We start from the raw sequence: 14,373 nt of genomic DNA on the forward strand, positions 1-14,373 counted from the left end.
ATGTATATCTACAATCCAAATGCCTTATCATCAAGTTGAGAAGATTTTTGATTTATTAAATAAGCTAGAGAATTTTGATGATGAAAGAGATTCTTTACAGAGAAGATTAACACTCTATTTTTCCCAATATATGCCTGAAAAATTCACTTTATTTCCTTGTGCTTTAGAATCTGTTGATACAATAAAGGAAAAGGAAAAGTGGAAAATGGAGTTGGACAATTTATTTAATGAAAGAATAATAAACATCATGAGTGAGGCTAGCCACTAGTTCTGGTCGAAGACAAATGAAGAGCTAGTAAAAATACAGTTATTTTATACTACTATGACAAAAGAATTTGATGATTTAGAAGAAAGTGCAAATTCTTTAATAAAGATACAAAGAGAAGCTCTAAGTTTTGATTGGCCAGATGATGTTTCTTTTAATAAATGGAAAAATCAGTTTATAGAAAAGATGTCAAGAGAAGATGAGGAGGAAGATGCAAAAGTAACAGTTACCCTCATCATTAGTAATGAAGACACGGAAGATCCCCAGGTTAAAGTAAGTTTGGAGGTAACTGAAGATGATACATCACTTTCAGACCTCATGGCTATGTACTCTGAGGATGAAGAATGATTGTAAAATCAAATCATATTTTCCTATCTCAACAACTGAAAAGCATAACAGAAAGAGACCCACCAAGGAATGTTTGATGTAATAGGCCTTTCTGTTATTTTGTTCTTGTCTTTTTGACAGAAGTGTATGTAAGTGCCTTTTAAAAGGGCACTTGTCATTTGTCTTTAGCCTGAAGCTTGTTGCATCTCACACTATTTAAGTGACATCCCAAGGCTAAAGAAGGGTCTAAATTCTATTGTTCTAAGTACTATGCTTAGTTTGGTTTTTGGTCCAAATTTTGAAAGCAAGTTTGTAATGTATTTTTTCTGTCAATTCTCTGAGAATACATGAATATAGAATGAGCTGTGTTTCTTTCTGAAGGCCATTCTGAGTCTATTGCAAAGGATATACCATTTTCAAAGGAAATGAATACAAATTATGAACTGTCCCCATATCAGTTCTTTCTGAGTTTTGTCTCCTTTTAAATACTTATCTACCTTGATGTTGTATGAGTAAAATCTTGTGCAATTGAATGCAATCTAGTTAGGTTGTATATCCATTTATCATTGCTCAATGGATTAAATAAAGGCTTTGATGAATGTGATGAGATTTCTTAAGTATTGAAAAGGATTTTGAATGATAAATTCTGATAAGAATTGCTAATAGAATTTGTTGTAAAGCAATAAATTAGATCTAAGAATCTGCAATAGACTCTGAACCCCAATGGATTAGGCACTGATCAAGTTATTTCAGTTGAAAGAGAAATATATTATAAATGGTTATTCAAATGCATCATCAAATCAAATTTTACTTTTATTTCCTGTAGATCTTCAAAGTTGGCCAGCACTTGTCTGCAAGGAATGTTTTAGCTTCAGTTAGCCATTGTTGTTAAAAACATATGTAGATCAATAGAAGAATTCTTGGCCATATCTATTTTATGGGATGTGTTTACCAAGTTAGTAAGAATTATGTATATGTTTTGGGGATCTTGAAATGAGAATCAGAATGAAAATAAGAATAATCCTCATACAGTTGTTCCAGTTTTGAACCATCCCTGGGTATACCCACCCTGATTTTGCAGAGCCAAAAGAGTAGAAAACCATCTATGGTTTTGTTGAAGTTGGGTCCAAATACCTTACATATGAAATTGTTAATAAGAATAGGCCAGTCTTTAGATTGTGTATTTACTGTCATTCTGGTATTAAGCATTTTTTTGCTTAGTAGTTTTAGTACCTTTTAAAACACCAACAAAAAGGCGACTCTGCTGGGGAGTTGTCCAAAAAATTTGTGAAAAGTACTGCGGTTTCTTTGGTCCTATTTTGTACATGTGTGTCATGTGATCTATGTTTTTCCCACGGTTATAAGGAAATCTTTTAGTGTCAAACCTTGAGAATTTAAAGAAGATAGAGCCCAAGTACCATTGCTACACACTAACGTATCCAGCCTATCCAAGTCTCTTATCTAACAAGCAAGAGTTGCAGTCTTACGACATCAATGATTGGTCTGTCTGTGCCATATATTTTTTTGTTTCTACTTGTGTATTGTTTTCCTTCAGTCAGCGAAAGTGTTATTATATATTTTTCCTAAATAGGGTGGTGACTCAATCAAGGTTTTGAAGCTAGTGCTTATTGTAACAAAAGGTGAATATGGCTGACAAGAGAAAAAACACAAGAGCTTACATGAGAGCCAATCCTGATGTATCAATGTATACTAATTTACCCCAAGGTGGTAGGAAGAACCAAAATAAGAAAAAGATAGATCCAAATCCTACTTGGAAACCCAGAGGTAGTGCATCCGTCATTCCCATTATCAACCAGTAATAGGAAGAGAGTCTTCTTCGCTTAGCTCTAAATCCGAAACTACAAGACTCTTAGGAGGCATATTCAGTACCCCATTACCAGATGAGAGAGTTTTTCAAGACAAAGACGTGTCTACTATGGGAATTGCTTCATTAAGACTAGATCTTGTAGCAGATATGAATTATAAGCTAGGATTTAGGAGTTCATTTGATAATCCTTTTAATCCTAGAATAGCCCCATATGTAGAACCAAACCTTATAGATCTGGATGACCTTGCTGATTCCAAGGCAACTTCTACAGATCCTAAAGAAGTGCACTCTGAAATAGAATTTTGAAGAAATGGATTGCTGAGGAAGAAGCTAAACACTTTCATCTTGAAAAAGAGAAAGAGCAAGCCACCTTGGATGCCATAATAGAAAGAGATGCTCTGCTAAGAAGGATGGCTGCTTTGAAAGAGCAAAATAAAAATTTAGAAGAAAATACCACAACTCTCCATAAGGATTTTTTTGGAGATGTTGATAATCTGAGAGCTAAAGTTCAAGAACAGGAGAAATGCCTAAATCAAAGACAAGAACCAGTTATTGCTCAAGTTCAAGCCTATAAACCTATTCAAGTTGATCTTGTAGAGCCCACTGCAAAAGCTCAAGATAAAGGGAAAGGCAAGGCTATAGGAATCCAAATAAATGAGCCTCAAGCTATACCAAGCAAACCTATACAACCCTCAATGTCAAAATTAGATCTAGATCTTGAGAAAGCTCAAAAAGAGAGGGAAAATCTTGCAAAAGAACTTGAGAAGGTTGATAATGAAGCTCAAGCTGCAGAAACTAGAAGGAAAATCCAATTCATAAAGTCTAATTTTGCATTGGCTTCATGGACCAATTTGTCTATCCCATCTACAAATCCTGCACCAGTTACTGGTCCCACAATTTCAACTCAGGAAGTACCCTAATCTGCTCCTACCTCATCTTCCTCTATTGGCACCCAAGTCTTATTTGTCCCACCACAACAGTCCCAAGCTGCTCCCCTAAGTCAAGCTAATATAGCTAGTACCTCAAATGTTCTTGGTTTCCAGAAGAAACCTATATACTTGGAAAAGTATAGACAAATATCATTTGTTGGTATTCTTGGTGCCCCACATCCCATATCATTTGATTTAAGAGATAAAGTGGTTAATTTTTCTGGAAATAATGCTGTTACTGGTGAAGAACATTTAAGGATTTTCATTGACATGTTGAATGATTATGAAGTTGAACATGAAGACATGGTAATGAAATTGTTTGTGCATTCACTAACAGAGGATGCAAGGGATTGGTTTAGGAGGTTGCCTGATGACAGTATTACCTCCTGGAGTGATTTGGAGAAATTGTTCAAGGAGCAATATGGGGATAACACTAATGCAGGGTTCATGTTGAACGAGTTCAACAATATCAAGAAGAATCCAAATGAGTTCACATTTGATTTCAATGTGAGATTCGAAAAAGGTATGTACAAAATTTTTCAAGCTATGAGGTTAAATGAAGACGTCTATCTCACAACCTATTTCAATGCTTTTGATAGAAAAATGGCTTATCAATTGAGGGATAAGGATCCTAAAACTTTAAGAGATGCCTATAAAGTTCCACTAAATATAGAGAATAATAGGAAGGCATCTGGCAAACTAGGTAGGAGGGATGATCCTAAGCTTTTTAATCCTAAGAACAATGATAAAAGGGAGGGTGACAAAACTCCTATAGGAAAAAAGCCCGAAGAACCTACTATAGGCTAGGTTTTAGAAATGCTCAAGAAGATGAATCCCTCTAGTTTCAATAAGCCAAATGTTGCTGAAAGACCCCCTGTGAATAACAACAATTTTAATAGGCAGCCTAGGATGCAAAATTACCCTTACACCACTCAGTGGAAAGATGGTAAACCAGTTCCCAACTAGATCCAAAATGTGAAGGATAAGGGTACTCCAGACCCCCTGCAAAGGAACACTATAAATATGAATGATGATGTACCATGGTGAATTATATGCCAATTACCTCATTCTGCTAATTATTGTGTTGTTGCTCAGTCATTTGCCCAAGCCCAAGGAGTGCAAGCTGAAGAAGAAAATGAAGAGAAAAGTCATGATGATATAAGCTGCAATATGGTGAGCATGTGTGATGATTTGATAGATTCTAATTTAGAAGAGCCTGAAAATGATATTACTAGCCAGAGAATTGCTTACTAGCTACATCATCAGCAAGTGTTTTTAGATGATGAAGGGTGTGATACAGATAAGGTATGCATTACATTTTTTGATGTGGGTCTCACAAGTTTAAGAATACCCTCCAAGGAGGAAATTGATAGAATTACAACAAAAATGATTTCACAAGTCCATAGTAATTATAATTTGAGAAATAGAGCAATAAATAATGATGCAGGAAGGCCATCTAGTGTATTCATCAAAGACATCACTCATAAGATGAATGATCAAGACAAGAAAGTCAATGTAGATGTGCCTAAAATCAAGGAGAACAAGGGTAAGAAATGGGAACCAAAGAAGAAGGTTCAATTTTAGATAAGTGAAGCAACAAAACCAGTTGTGCAACCAAAGAAGTAAGAACCGGATGTTATCAAGAAAAATGTGGTGCATACTACTCAAAAGAATCTGATTCTAGGTACTATTGTAAAACCTACTATGGTTGAACCTATTGATATGATATCCATGTTATCTCAAATTACTGTAAAAGTGCCATTGTCTGAACTTTTTAGAATTGAAGAGCATAAGAATAAGGCTTTGTCATGGTTGGGTGGAATAGCAAACAATAATATTATTGTAGATCAAACTATATCCCAACAGACCCCATTAGTAATAGAGGACAGCGGCATCATATTCTAGATTCCTCAAATGTTTCTAGATGATTCCTCAGTGGCATTCATAGAAGATATTGATCCTTTTTTCCTCAATCTAATCATAAAAGGGAAGACCTTAAAAAATTGCATGATAGACTGAGGAGCTTCCAACACTATAATGCCCTTCAAAGTAATGGAAGCCTTAGGATTGAAGGTGGATACCAAGTAGGGCAGATGTAGAGGGATGGATGCTAGGGAAGTCCCAGACATAGGTACTATAAATGCCTTACCATTCAAACTAGCTGCATATCTTGAAGTGGAACTAACCATGTCTGTCCTTGTGGTAGATATACCTCCACATTATGGAATGTTACTCTCCAAAAAATGGAGTGCTTCCATGGGGGGAAGCCTACAATGTGATCTTACTTATGCCACATTTCATATAGGGGACAAAACTGTCATGGTAAATAGGGAACCTAGGGTTAACCACATCTTAGGTGAAGAAATTGACAAAGATACCACTTGTTTCCTAGATACTTGGATTAATGCTTTCAGGGCTGAATTAATTATTCAGGAAGTTGAAAACTTACCTGCTATCATCAAAAATGAAGTTGAATGTTGCATGAATTCACCAAAATTATCGACAATGTTCTTTGATGGGGCTAGTTCTAAAGAGGGTGCAGGGGCAGGTGTAGTCTTTGTGTCCCCTGAAAATAACACTTTTAGGTATTCATTCACCTTGAAGTTTGCTTACACTAATAATATTGCAAAATATGAAGCATTGCTGCTAGGACTCAAAGTTGCCATACATCATAAAATTACGAAATTATTTGTCATAGGGGATTCTGAACTAATTATCTCTTAGATCAAAGGAACCTACTCATCCAAGAATAGGAGATTGAAACAATATAGAAATGCAGTCTGGGATCAGATAGAATTCTTTGATGCATTTTGGATCTCATGGAGAGATAGGACCCAAAACAAGATGGCTGATTTGTTGGCAAATGTAGCAATCAAGCCAAAAGAAATATCATTTGCAGGAATCTCCCAGATTGAGGTGCAAAACAAACCTTCCATACCTGACAACATTGAAAATTGGCAGGTTTTTGAAGATAACAAATATATTACAATTTTTTTGTTAAATGAAGACAAGTACCACGATCAGGAGATGGATTGCAGTGGACTGATTGAAACCATTTTTGGTCAAGAAATAATGCAATTGAAAACAAATAAGATGCCGAAGAGGTTAGTAGTCTTGAAAAATATTTTTGATAGCTAAGACAGAGTAAAATCAAGAGTTAACAACCCCAAACCCCAGGAGTTAGAAGAAATAAACTTGGGTACTGATGAAGTTCCTAAAAGGGTTTATATTGGCCAAAATATGCCTATTGAAATTAGGAAAACATTGTTTGACCTACTTAGAAAATACAGACATGTTTTTGCTTGGTCATATGATGACCTTAAGTCTTATAGGGAGGATTTGTTCCAGCATGTCATACCATTGAAGGAAAATGTAAGACCTTTTAGGCAAAAACAGAGACCAATCAATCCTACCCTTGCCCCAAAAATGCAATAAGAACTGACAAAACTAAGAGATGGTGGGATAATTAAATCGATCAGGAATTCCACCTGGGTTTCAAACTTGGTTCCTGTCAGGAAGAAGAATGGAGATATTAGGCTTTGTGTTGATTTTAGAAATTTAAACATTGCATCTCTGAAAGACAATTATGGCTTACCTAATATGGAAGCCATGTTACAGCAAGTGACTGGCTCTGAATTGATGTCAATGATGGATGGTTTCTCTGGATATAATCAAGTTCTAGTAAAAGAAAGTGAATAGTTCAAGACAACCTTCACAACCCCATGGGGAAAATATGTGTATGTAAGGATGCCTTTTGGCTTGATTAATGTAGGAGCTACCTTCCAAAGAGCCATGGATGTAGCATTTCATGAGTATATTGACAAATTTATGGTTGTGTATTAGGATGATCTTATAGCGTATTTTAATAAGGCTGAAGATCACTGCAAACATTTGGAAAAAATCTTTATAAGAGCCCTGGACTATGGAGCATCTTTAAACCCAAAAAATGCACATCCGGGGTCACAGAAGGTAAATTGTTAGGACACATAGTGTCTAAGGATGGGGTAAAAATAGACCCTGAAAGGGTAGCATCTATTGATAAAGTCCCCAAACCAAAAAATGTGAAAGGAATTCAGTCCTCTTTTGGCCAAGTCAATTTTCTGAGGAGATTTGTTACCAATTTTGCTGAAATCAGTAGACCCATCTCAAAGATGCTCAAGAAGGGAGCTGTTATAGATTGGAATGGTGAACCTTCACAAGCATTCTAGGATATAAAAATTGCAATAAAGAATGCTCCAATATTGAGGACCCTAGACTATGCAAAACCCATGCATATTTTCTTTTTTGCATCATTCCATACTGTAGCTGCAGTCTTATTACAGAAAAATTAAGAAGGATATGAGCAGCCTATTGCCTTTTTCAGTAAGTCACTACAGCCTGCTGAACTTAAGTATGAGATAAATGAAAAGCAAGAATATGCTTTGGTAAAGGCTGTAAAAGCTTTCAGAAGTTACTTGGTAGGTGCTACTGTTATCGCTTTTGTACCTAGTGCTGTAGTCAAAGATATATTCTCTCAACAGGAAGTATTAGGCAGGAGGTGTAGATGGATCAATAGAATCCAGGAATTTAACATTGATAGACAAATAACAAAGTTAGTAAGAGGTCAAGGTTTGGCCAAACTCATGGCTGAAACTAATCTAGAAGCTAATCAGATAAATCTAGTGAATGATGATCTCAGAGTTGACTTATGTGACATGGACCAATGTGACTGGTACACCAATGTCATATATTACTTGCAGCATATGGAAGCTCCTCCCCATCTGCTTGACAATGAAAAGAGGAATACTAAATTGCTAGCCATCAAGTATATAATTGTCCAAAATAACCTATGGTGGAGAAATTTTGAGGGAGTTCTGTTGAAATGTGTTGATAAAGAAAAGGCAAAAGAGGTTTTGAAAGAAATGCATGCTGGAGTATGTGGGGGACACTACATGGCCAAAACTACTGCACATAAGATAATGAGAGCTGGGTTTTGGTGGCCTTCCCTTTTTAAAGATGCTCAAGTTATGGTTAGGAAATGTGATCCTTGTCAGAGGTTTGCTAGAAAGCTAAAGTTCTCAAGAAATAGTCCATTGAAGCCAGTGGAGATTCAGGCACCTTTTCAACAATGGGGTCTGGACTTCATAGGAGGGATTTTCCCCAAGTCTAGCATTGGCTATTCTTGGATTCCGGTTGCCACTGACTACTTTACAAAATGGGTAGAGGCTATCCCCACAAGAAATGCAACAAGTAAAGTGGTCAATAATTTCCTATTGAATAATATTATTTCTAGATTTGGATGTCCACAAAGAATTGTAACAGATAATGCTATGTGCTTCAGATCTGAGGAGTTCATCAAGTTTTGTGATAAATATGGAATGACAAGGTCATCATCTGCTCCATATCATCCACAAGGGAATGGAAAAGTTGAGTCCACAAACAAGAGCCTATTGAAGGTCATTAAGAGAACCTTGGATGATAATAAAAAGGCATGGGATTCCAAGTTACAGTTCGCAATTTGGGCTGACAGACTAATTGTAAAGAAAGAAATTGGTGTAGCTCCATTTGATTTAGTGTATGGGATTCAAGCCAGAATGCCTCAGAACAACTTGATGGGACTATACAATTACATCCAGTTATATGATGAAGATACTACAGATGAAATGCAAGAAAGAATGGATGAATTTGTAGGATGAACCGAAACTAGAAAAGAAGCATCTTTAAGGAACCAAAAGTTGCAATTGCAAGTCAAGACACTCTATGATAAAAGAACTGTAAGCAAAAAATTTGAAAATGGAGATTTAGTCTTAATGTGGAATGCCAGAATTGAAGATAAAGGAAAACATGGCAAATTTGATCCTATTTGGTTAGGCCCATATCTCATTGAGAATACTTGGGGTGAAGATTCTTATATACTCAAAGATATATTTGACAATATTCTTGAATTGCCAGTTCATGGACAGTTCTTGAAGAGGTATCTTTCTTGAAAAATACTTATTTTCTTCCATGAACAGTAGTTGTATGGTTTCTTGTTGTTTTTTTTTTTCTGTAAATCCTTGTAAGTATCCTTGTGCAATTTGGTTGTTTGTTTTTGTCTTCTGTTTTGTGCTCTCTAAAGAAGTTGTCATTTTTGCACCAAGTATGTGGTCTTCTCTCCCATAGATTCTGAGTTCTTGCATAGACTCAAGTAGTCTATCATCCCTAGATAGAGCCACTATTGGTCTGACTTTTTGTATAACAGAAGTTTTTGTCCAATTGTAGAAAAGTCAAATTTTTATTTCTAAGTGAAACATAGGGTTTCTGGATAATCCATCCATTGGCTAGCCTTTTGAAAAAACCTTATGAAAACCCTATGTTCTTTCTATTCATAAAATGTCAGGTACAAAATTTTTGAATTTTCAAATAAGACAAATATTCTATCGCCTTTTATCTTCTGTGCCCCCGAGATACATTTCCTCTCATATTGCCCCAGCCGTCTGATCTAAGTAGATCTACAATTGTCATTACCTCGCTATGCAAACATGGGCACTTTTTATGTATGGCAAGGTAGTGAGTGCTGAATAATTTATAAAATGGGACCGCAAAATGAAGATACGATAGTCGGAGCTTTGTTTTCTGACTGATTTATTATGCAGGTACACATTGAGATTATCGTCAAAATAGGAAAGGGGACCTAGCGAAAGCAGTCTAAAGTCAGAGACAGAATGATGATTTTTTGATACTTCACTACCTCGCTATCAAAAAATTTTGACACTTTGACGTTAGCGAAGTAGCGAGGCCTCGTGAAATCAAGAGCCGATGACATTGCAAATTGTCAGTACCGTGACTATACTAGGTGGTGTGACAAGTAATAAATGTTGTTGTCAGAAGTAGTTTAATAATAGAAATAATTGTCTGATCCCCCCTTGCATTTCATGGTGTCAAAATTCATTAAAGTGTCGAAGCTCGCTACCTCGCTATCGAAAAACTTGGACATCTCGCCGTTAGCGAAGTAGCGAGGCCCTGTGAAATTGAAGAGTCGGTGGGACCTCTGGTGACATGGGATGATAATTAGGACTAAAGTAAAATCCTGAAAGGTGCCAACTATGCAGAATTTCATATTTCATCAATGCCCTTCTAATAAAATGTACAAAGAGATCCTGAGTTTCAGATTTGAACGGAATCAATAGTCCTTGCTACCTCACTTTGAAAAGTTGCATGCTCTTTAAGCTATGCGACGTAGCAAATATGAATCAAAAGAATACATGTAGTTTCCCCACCCTTGATTAAACATATGATCAACGGTCATCATCTTCTTTCTATGAAGAGTTGCGAGAGAGATATTTATAGTGACATAGCGAATAGGGCCCACCACCTTCTTTCTGAGCAAGCTTAGTAACATATCATCAGCCGATTTTGGATCAGATTGACGGTTGTCGCTACTTCGCTATGGCAAGGTGCTCGTTCTTTATGCATACTGAAGTAGCGACATGCTGACACATGTCCTCAGTTACCAGTGGGTCCAGATATAAGTGCCATCAAGGAAAGAGTTATGTATGTGGTAAGTTCTCATTGGGTGAAATGATTAACATGTCAAGCACAACGCCTAGTTGTTCTCTCTATATCACATGATCGTAGGATTCTTGAAGATCAATGACATAGTTTTAAATACAAAATGTGGTGCCACTCTCTATATTAATTAGACATGAAAGCATCGTGCATGAAAAAATAGAGTATAACATAGAAGATTTCATCAGTTCATCTTACGCGAGCAAAGATTTTGAGCCACTCTTGTGCAGAAGCAATTGCTGAAGGAAAGTGTGCCAAAGTCTGGTAGAATTTGCAAAATTGTCTATTCATAGAAAGAATGCAAAAATACAGAGGAAAACAGAGACGAAATTCAAGTAAGTAGTACTACCATAATCTTCATAGGTTTTTCCAGTTCTAAAAAATAGTCCAAGATGCCTCCAAAGAAGGGATTTTTAGGTCAAATAAACTATTTGGATAGAAATGTGCACGATGACTTGCTTGAGTTGCTCCTTGAGTCTACTATAGAGACAGTGCAAGTTAAAAGGTTAACCTCTTTGAACCCTAGGCTAAGGATAGCTGATGGATTGTATGATAAGGGTAATTGGGTCCAGGATGCTCAAACTTCTCAAACTGGTTTGAGTTTGTTCAAAAAGTGGTTTGCAGAAAGGAAATTATATGCCCCTCATGCCAATATATGGAATTTTGATCTTGGAAAGCTAGTTGTTCCTAGTGTGTTTATGGATTATGACCTTCTTGAAGCTGTAGTGAAAAGTTATGATCAAGCCACTAAGGTAGTGAGAAGAATGGATGGTGAGGTTTTAATTACCATCAGTCCAGAAGAAATTAGGGAAGTTTTTAGTCTGGGACCTCTCACTAGATATCATGTGCCCATTAATTTGATAGAGTTAGAAAAAGAATATATGTCCAAAAGGGATGTAGTTAGACAAGGTACACTGAAGGCCCACATAGGAAAAATTGGAAACCTACCAGCAATAACATCATCTTCTAAAGAACCTTTCAAGAAACCATGCTTTAATGCCAGGGAAGTAGAGCTATACAGGACCCTGTGCAAAGTCTTCAGCGAGGGTGAAGAAGATTTTATTCCTGTGAGCTTCATGTATATGATCACCCAAATCTCCTCTTTCGGTGTAGAAATAATTTTTAATTTTACATGTTACCTAGCTAATGAGATTCATAATGGATTGGTGGGAATTGTAAAGGGCAAGGTGGAAAAGGTTTGAGGTCAGTACTTCCTATTGATGCATATGTTTCTATTTAAAGGGGTTACATATTTTCGTAAAGAAATGGTTTTAAATAGGTAACAAGAAGGGGAAGTACTACCAGTTCAATTATGAAGTGCAGACATGACTGGGGAAGCAGAAAATGCTAGTTTTGTTAGATTTGATAGGCACTTTTCTTCTAAACTAAGATTCCTCATATTAAGTGACAATCCTAGAATTCCTAAGGCACTAATGCACCTTGTTAGGCCTATGGATAGATCCCATAGTTTAAAAGTTTCACATAATTGGGGAGATATCATCCCATATCCAATCTCAACTATCATTAGGGTTTATGAATTCAAAGGGACACCCCATGTACTACCCTATCATGTGCCTTTAAAGGTAGGAGTAGTTGAGTTTTTATGCTAGTTCGGAGGAGTGGAGGAGACTTTTTTGCACAAGAGCGGAACAGGATCAATTTTTCCTACTTTCACTATAGCTCACCAGTTTGTAATAACTAAAGAAGGGTGGATCTTCCTCTACAAATTTTTGGTTCAGTATAAGATGGCAGTATCTCATGCTCATTTTTGTGACACAAAAGATTTCCTTAATTCTTCTCTTAGACATAGGATCAAGCTTCATCCAAGTCAGCATGAATTCTATTTCCCTGAAGATATAATAAGGAATGAATATTCTCTCTAGGAGCAAGAAACAAAGAAAGAGAAATGGAGAGTCTATTCAAAAGTTTTGGAGTTTATTAATTATTTTGACAAGGATTACAATCCTCTTAGTAATGCTGCAACTAATGTAGATAGAATAAATAAGCTCATGAATACATTCCCTAAAATAATGGAGGTAATGAATGAGAAGAAACAACATTTGATTGATTCTTTTCCAGATAAAGCCAGAGAAGTTATGAGGAAATTGGGGTTCACCCCTAACATAGGGGCAGGTCCACTAGTTGTGTGAAAGAGGACAGTATATACTGTTATTTGGGATCAGATGCCCATTGTAAAAAAAGAAAAATAGATAATTGAATCTACTTGTACTGTCCTTGAAGAAAGACCCCCTGAACCTTCTCCCAAAAGAAGAAAAATAATAAGGGAAGAGGAATCCCATGATGAAGGTTACTCACCTTCCCAAACTCCAATGAGAATTGAGGAAGAGCAGCTCACCAATGAGCAAATTGAACAAATGGGGTCACAAGGAGGAGTTTTTGTTACTCAAGTAGAAATTAATGAAGGGAACCCCCAAGAGCCTCCTGTGCCGAGTTTTGAATTAACTGTAGCAGATTTTAGAGGAATGGAATTAGACCCTATTTTGGAACAAGCCAGTCAGCAATTTTTGTCTGATAACAGTTTTGTAAAATCTAGGGCTTTCCATCAGTTTGCATGGAGGGAAAACATGCACATTTTTGAACAAAGATGTAGGAATATGAAAACAGAGCATCCAAAAATGGATGAAGCCTCTATTCAAAATCAAATAAAGGAACAAATGATACAAGAGTTCTAGAATATAACCCTTGAATAGGGTAGACAGATGGTAAAGGATGCCAATATTTTATTATTGCCCAATTGGGATATTGTTGATGCCTTAATTTTTAATTCTGTGTCAAATAATTTAGGATTATAGGATCCAGATAAAGAGGAATTCTTGGGAACAACATTAAGTAATGATCAAGTTGCCCTTGTTATGTGGTCACTAAGAAGAGGATCTAGGACTACTCCATTACAGCCTGATGATTCAGGACTAACAAGGAGTATCATTGTGAGGAGGGTCGCTGATACTTCACATGTACAGGTAGCCCACATGAATGTGGACTATTCTAAATTTTCCTTGGCCACTACAGAAAAAGGAGAAAAGGAAATGACTAATCTACAGAGTAAGTATGAAATAGTGGTGGATGCCTACAATAAAGAAGAAAAAAAGAGAATTGAGTTGGAAAACAAGGTATCTCAATTGGAGAAGATACTTGGGAAAAGAAAGGTGGGAGAATCCAGTACACTTAGAATTGCATACCCTTCACAGTCATTTGTTGGATCAACCCCTATCATTGAAATACCTGACACCCTTGAAAGGCCCCAATTATATACTGCAAAGGACTTTGAAGCAGAGAAAACAAAATTACATGAGTTGCAAATAGAATTTAGAAATCAACAGGAAGAAAAATTAAAGCAGGGTATGGTATATTTGAGGGATAAAATACAATGGTCAACTTTTTATGATCAGTTGACAAGAATTGTAACCCTCATCGATGAGTTGAACAGAGATAAGGATAAACTAACTCCTCTTGCACAGAAATGGAGGGAGAGGAAT

General features: G+C 36.4%; 1 protein-coding gene across 1 annotated transcript in view; it reads left to right on the top strand.

Moving 5' to 3' along the window:
- Positions 1–451: 451 nt before the first annotated feature.
- The window catches only part of LOC149554671 (uncharacterized), a 36,300-nt gene continuing 22,378 nt past the window's right edge, over positions 452–14,373 (top strand). The window contains exon 1 of the mRNA XM_089828951.1: positions 452–538. Within this exon, the coding sequence (XP_089685077.1) occupies positions 452–538 (87 nt within the window). The remainder of the gene's footprint in view (positions 539–14,373) is intronic.

The sequence above is a fragment of the Cupressus sempervirens genome, chromosome 5, assembly GCF_028749045.1.
Source record: "Cupressus sempervirens isolate cs-2001-9-10 chromosome 5, ASM2874904v1, whole genome shotgun sequence".
Taxonomy (NCBI): Eukaryota; Viridiplantae; Streptophyta; class Pinopsida; order Cupressales; family Cupressaceae; genus Cupressus; species Cupressus sempervirens.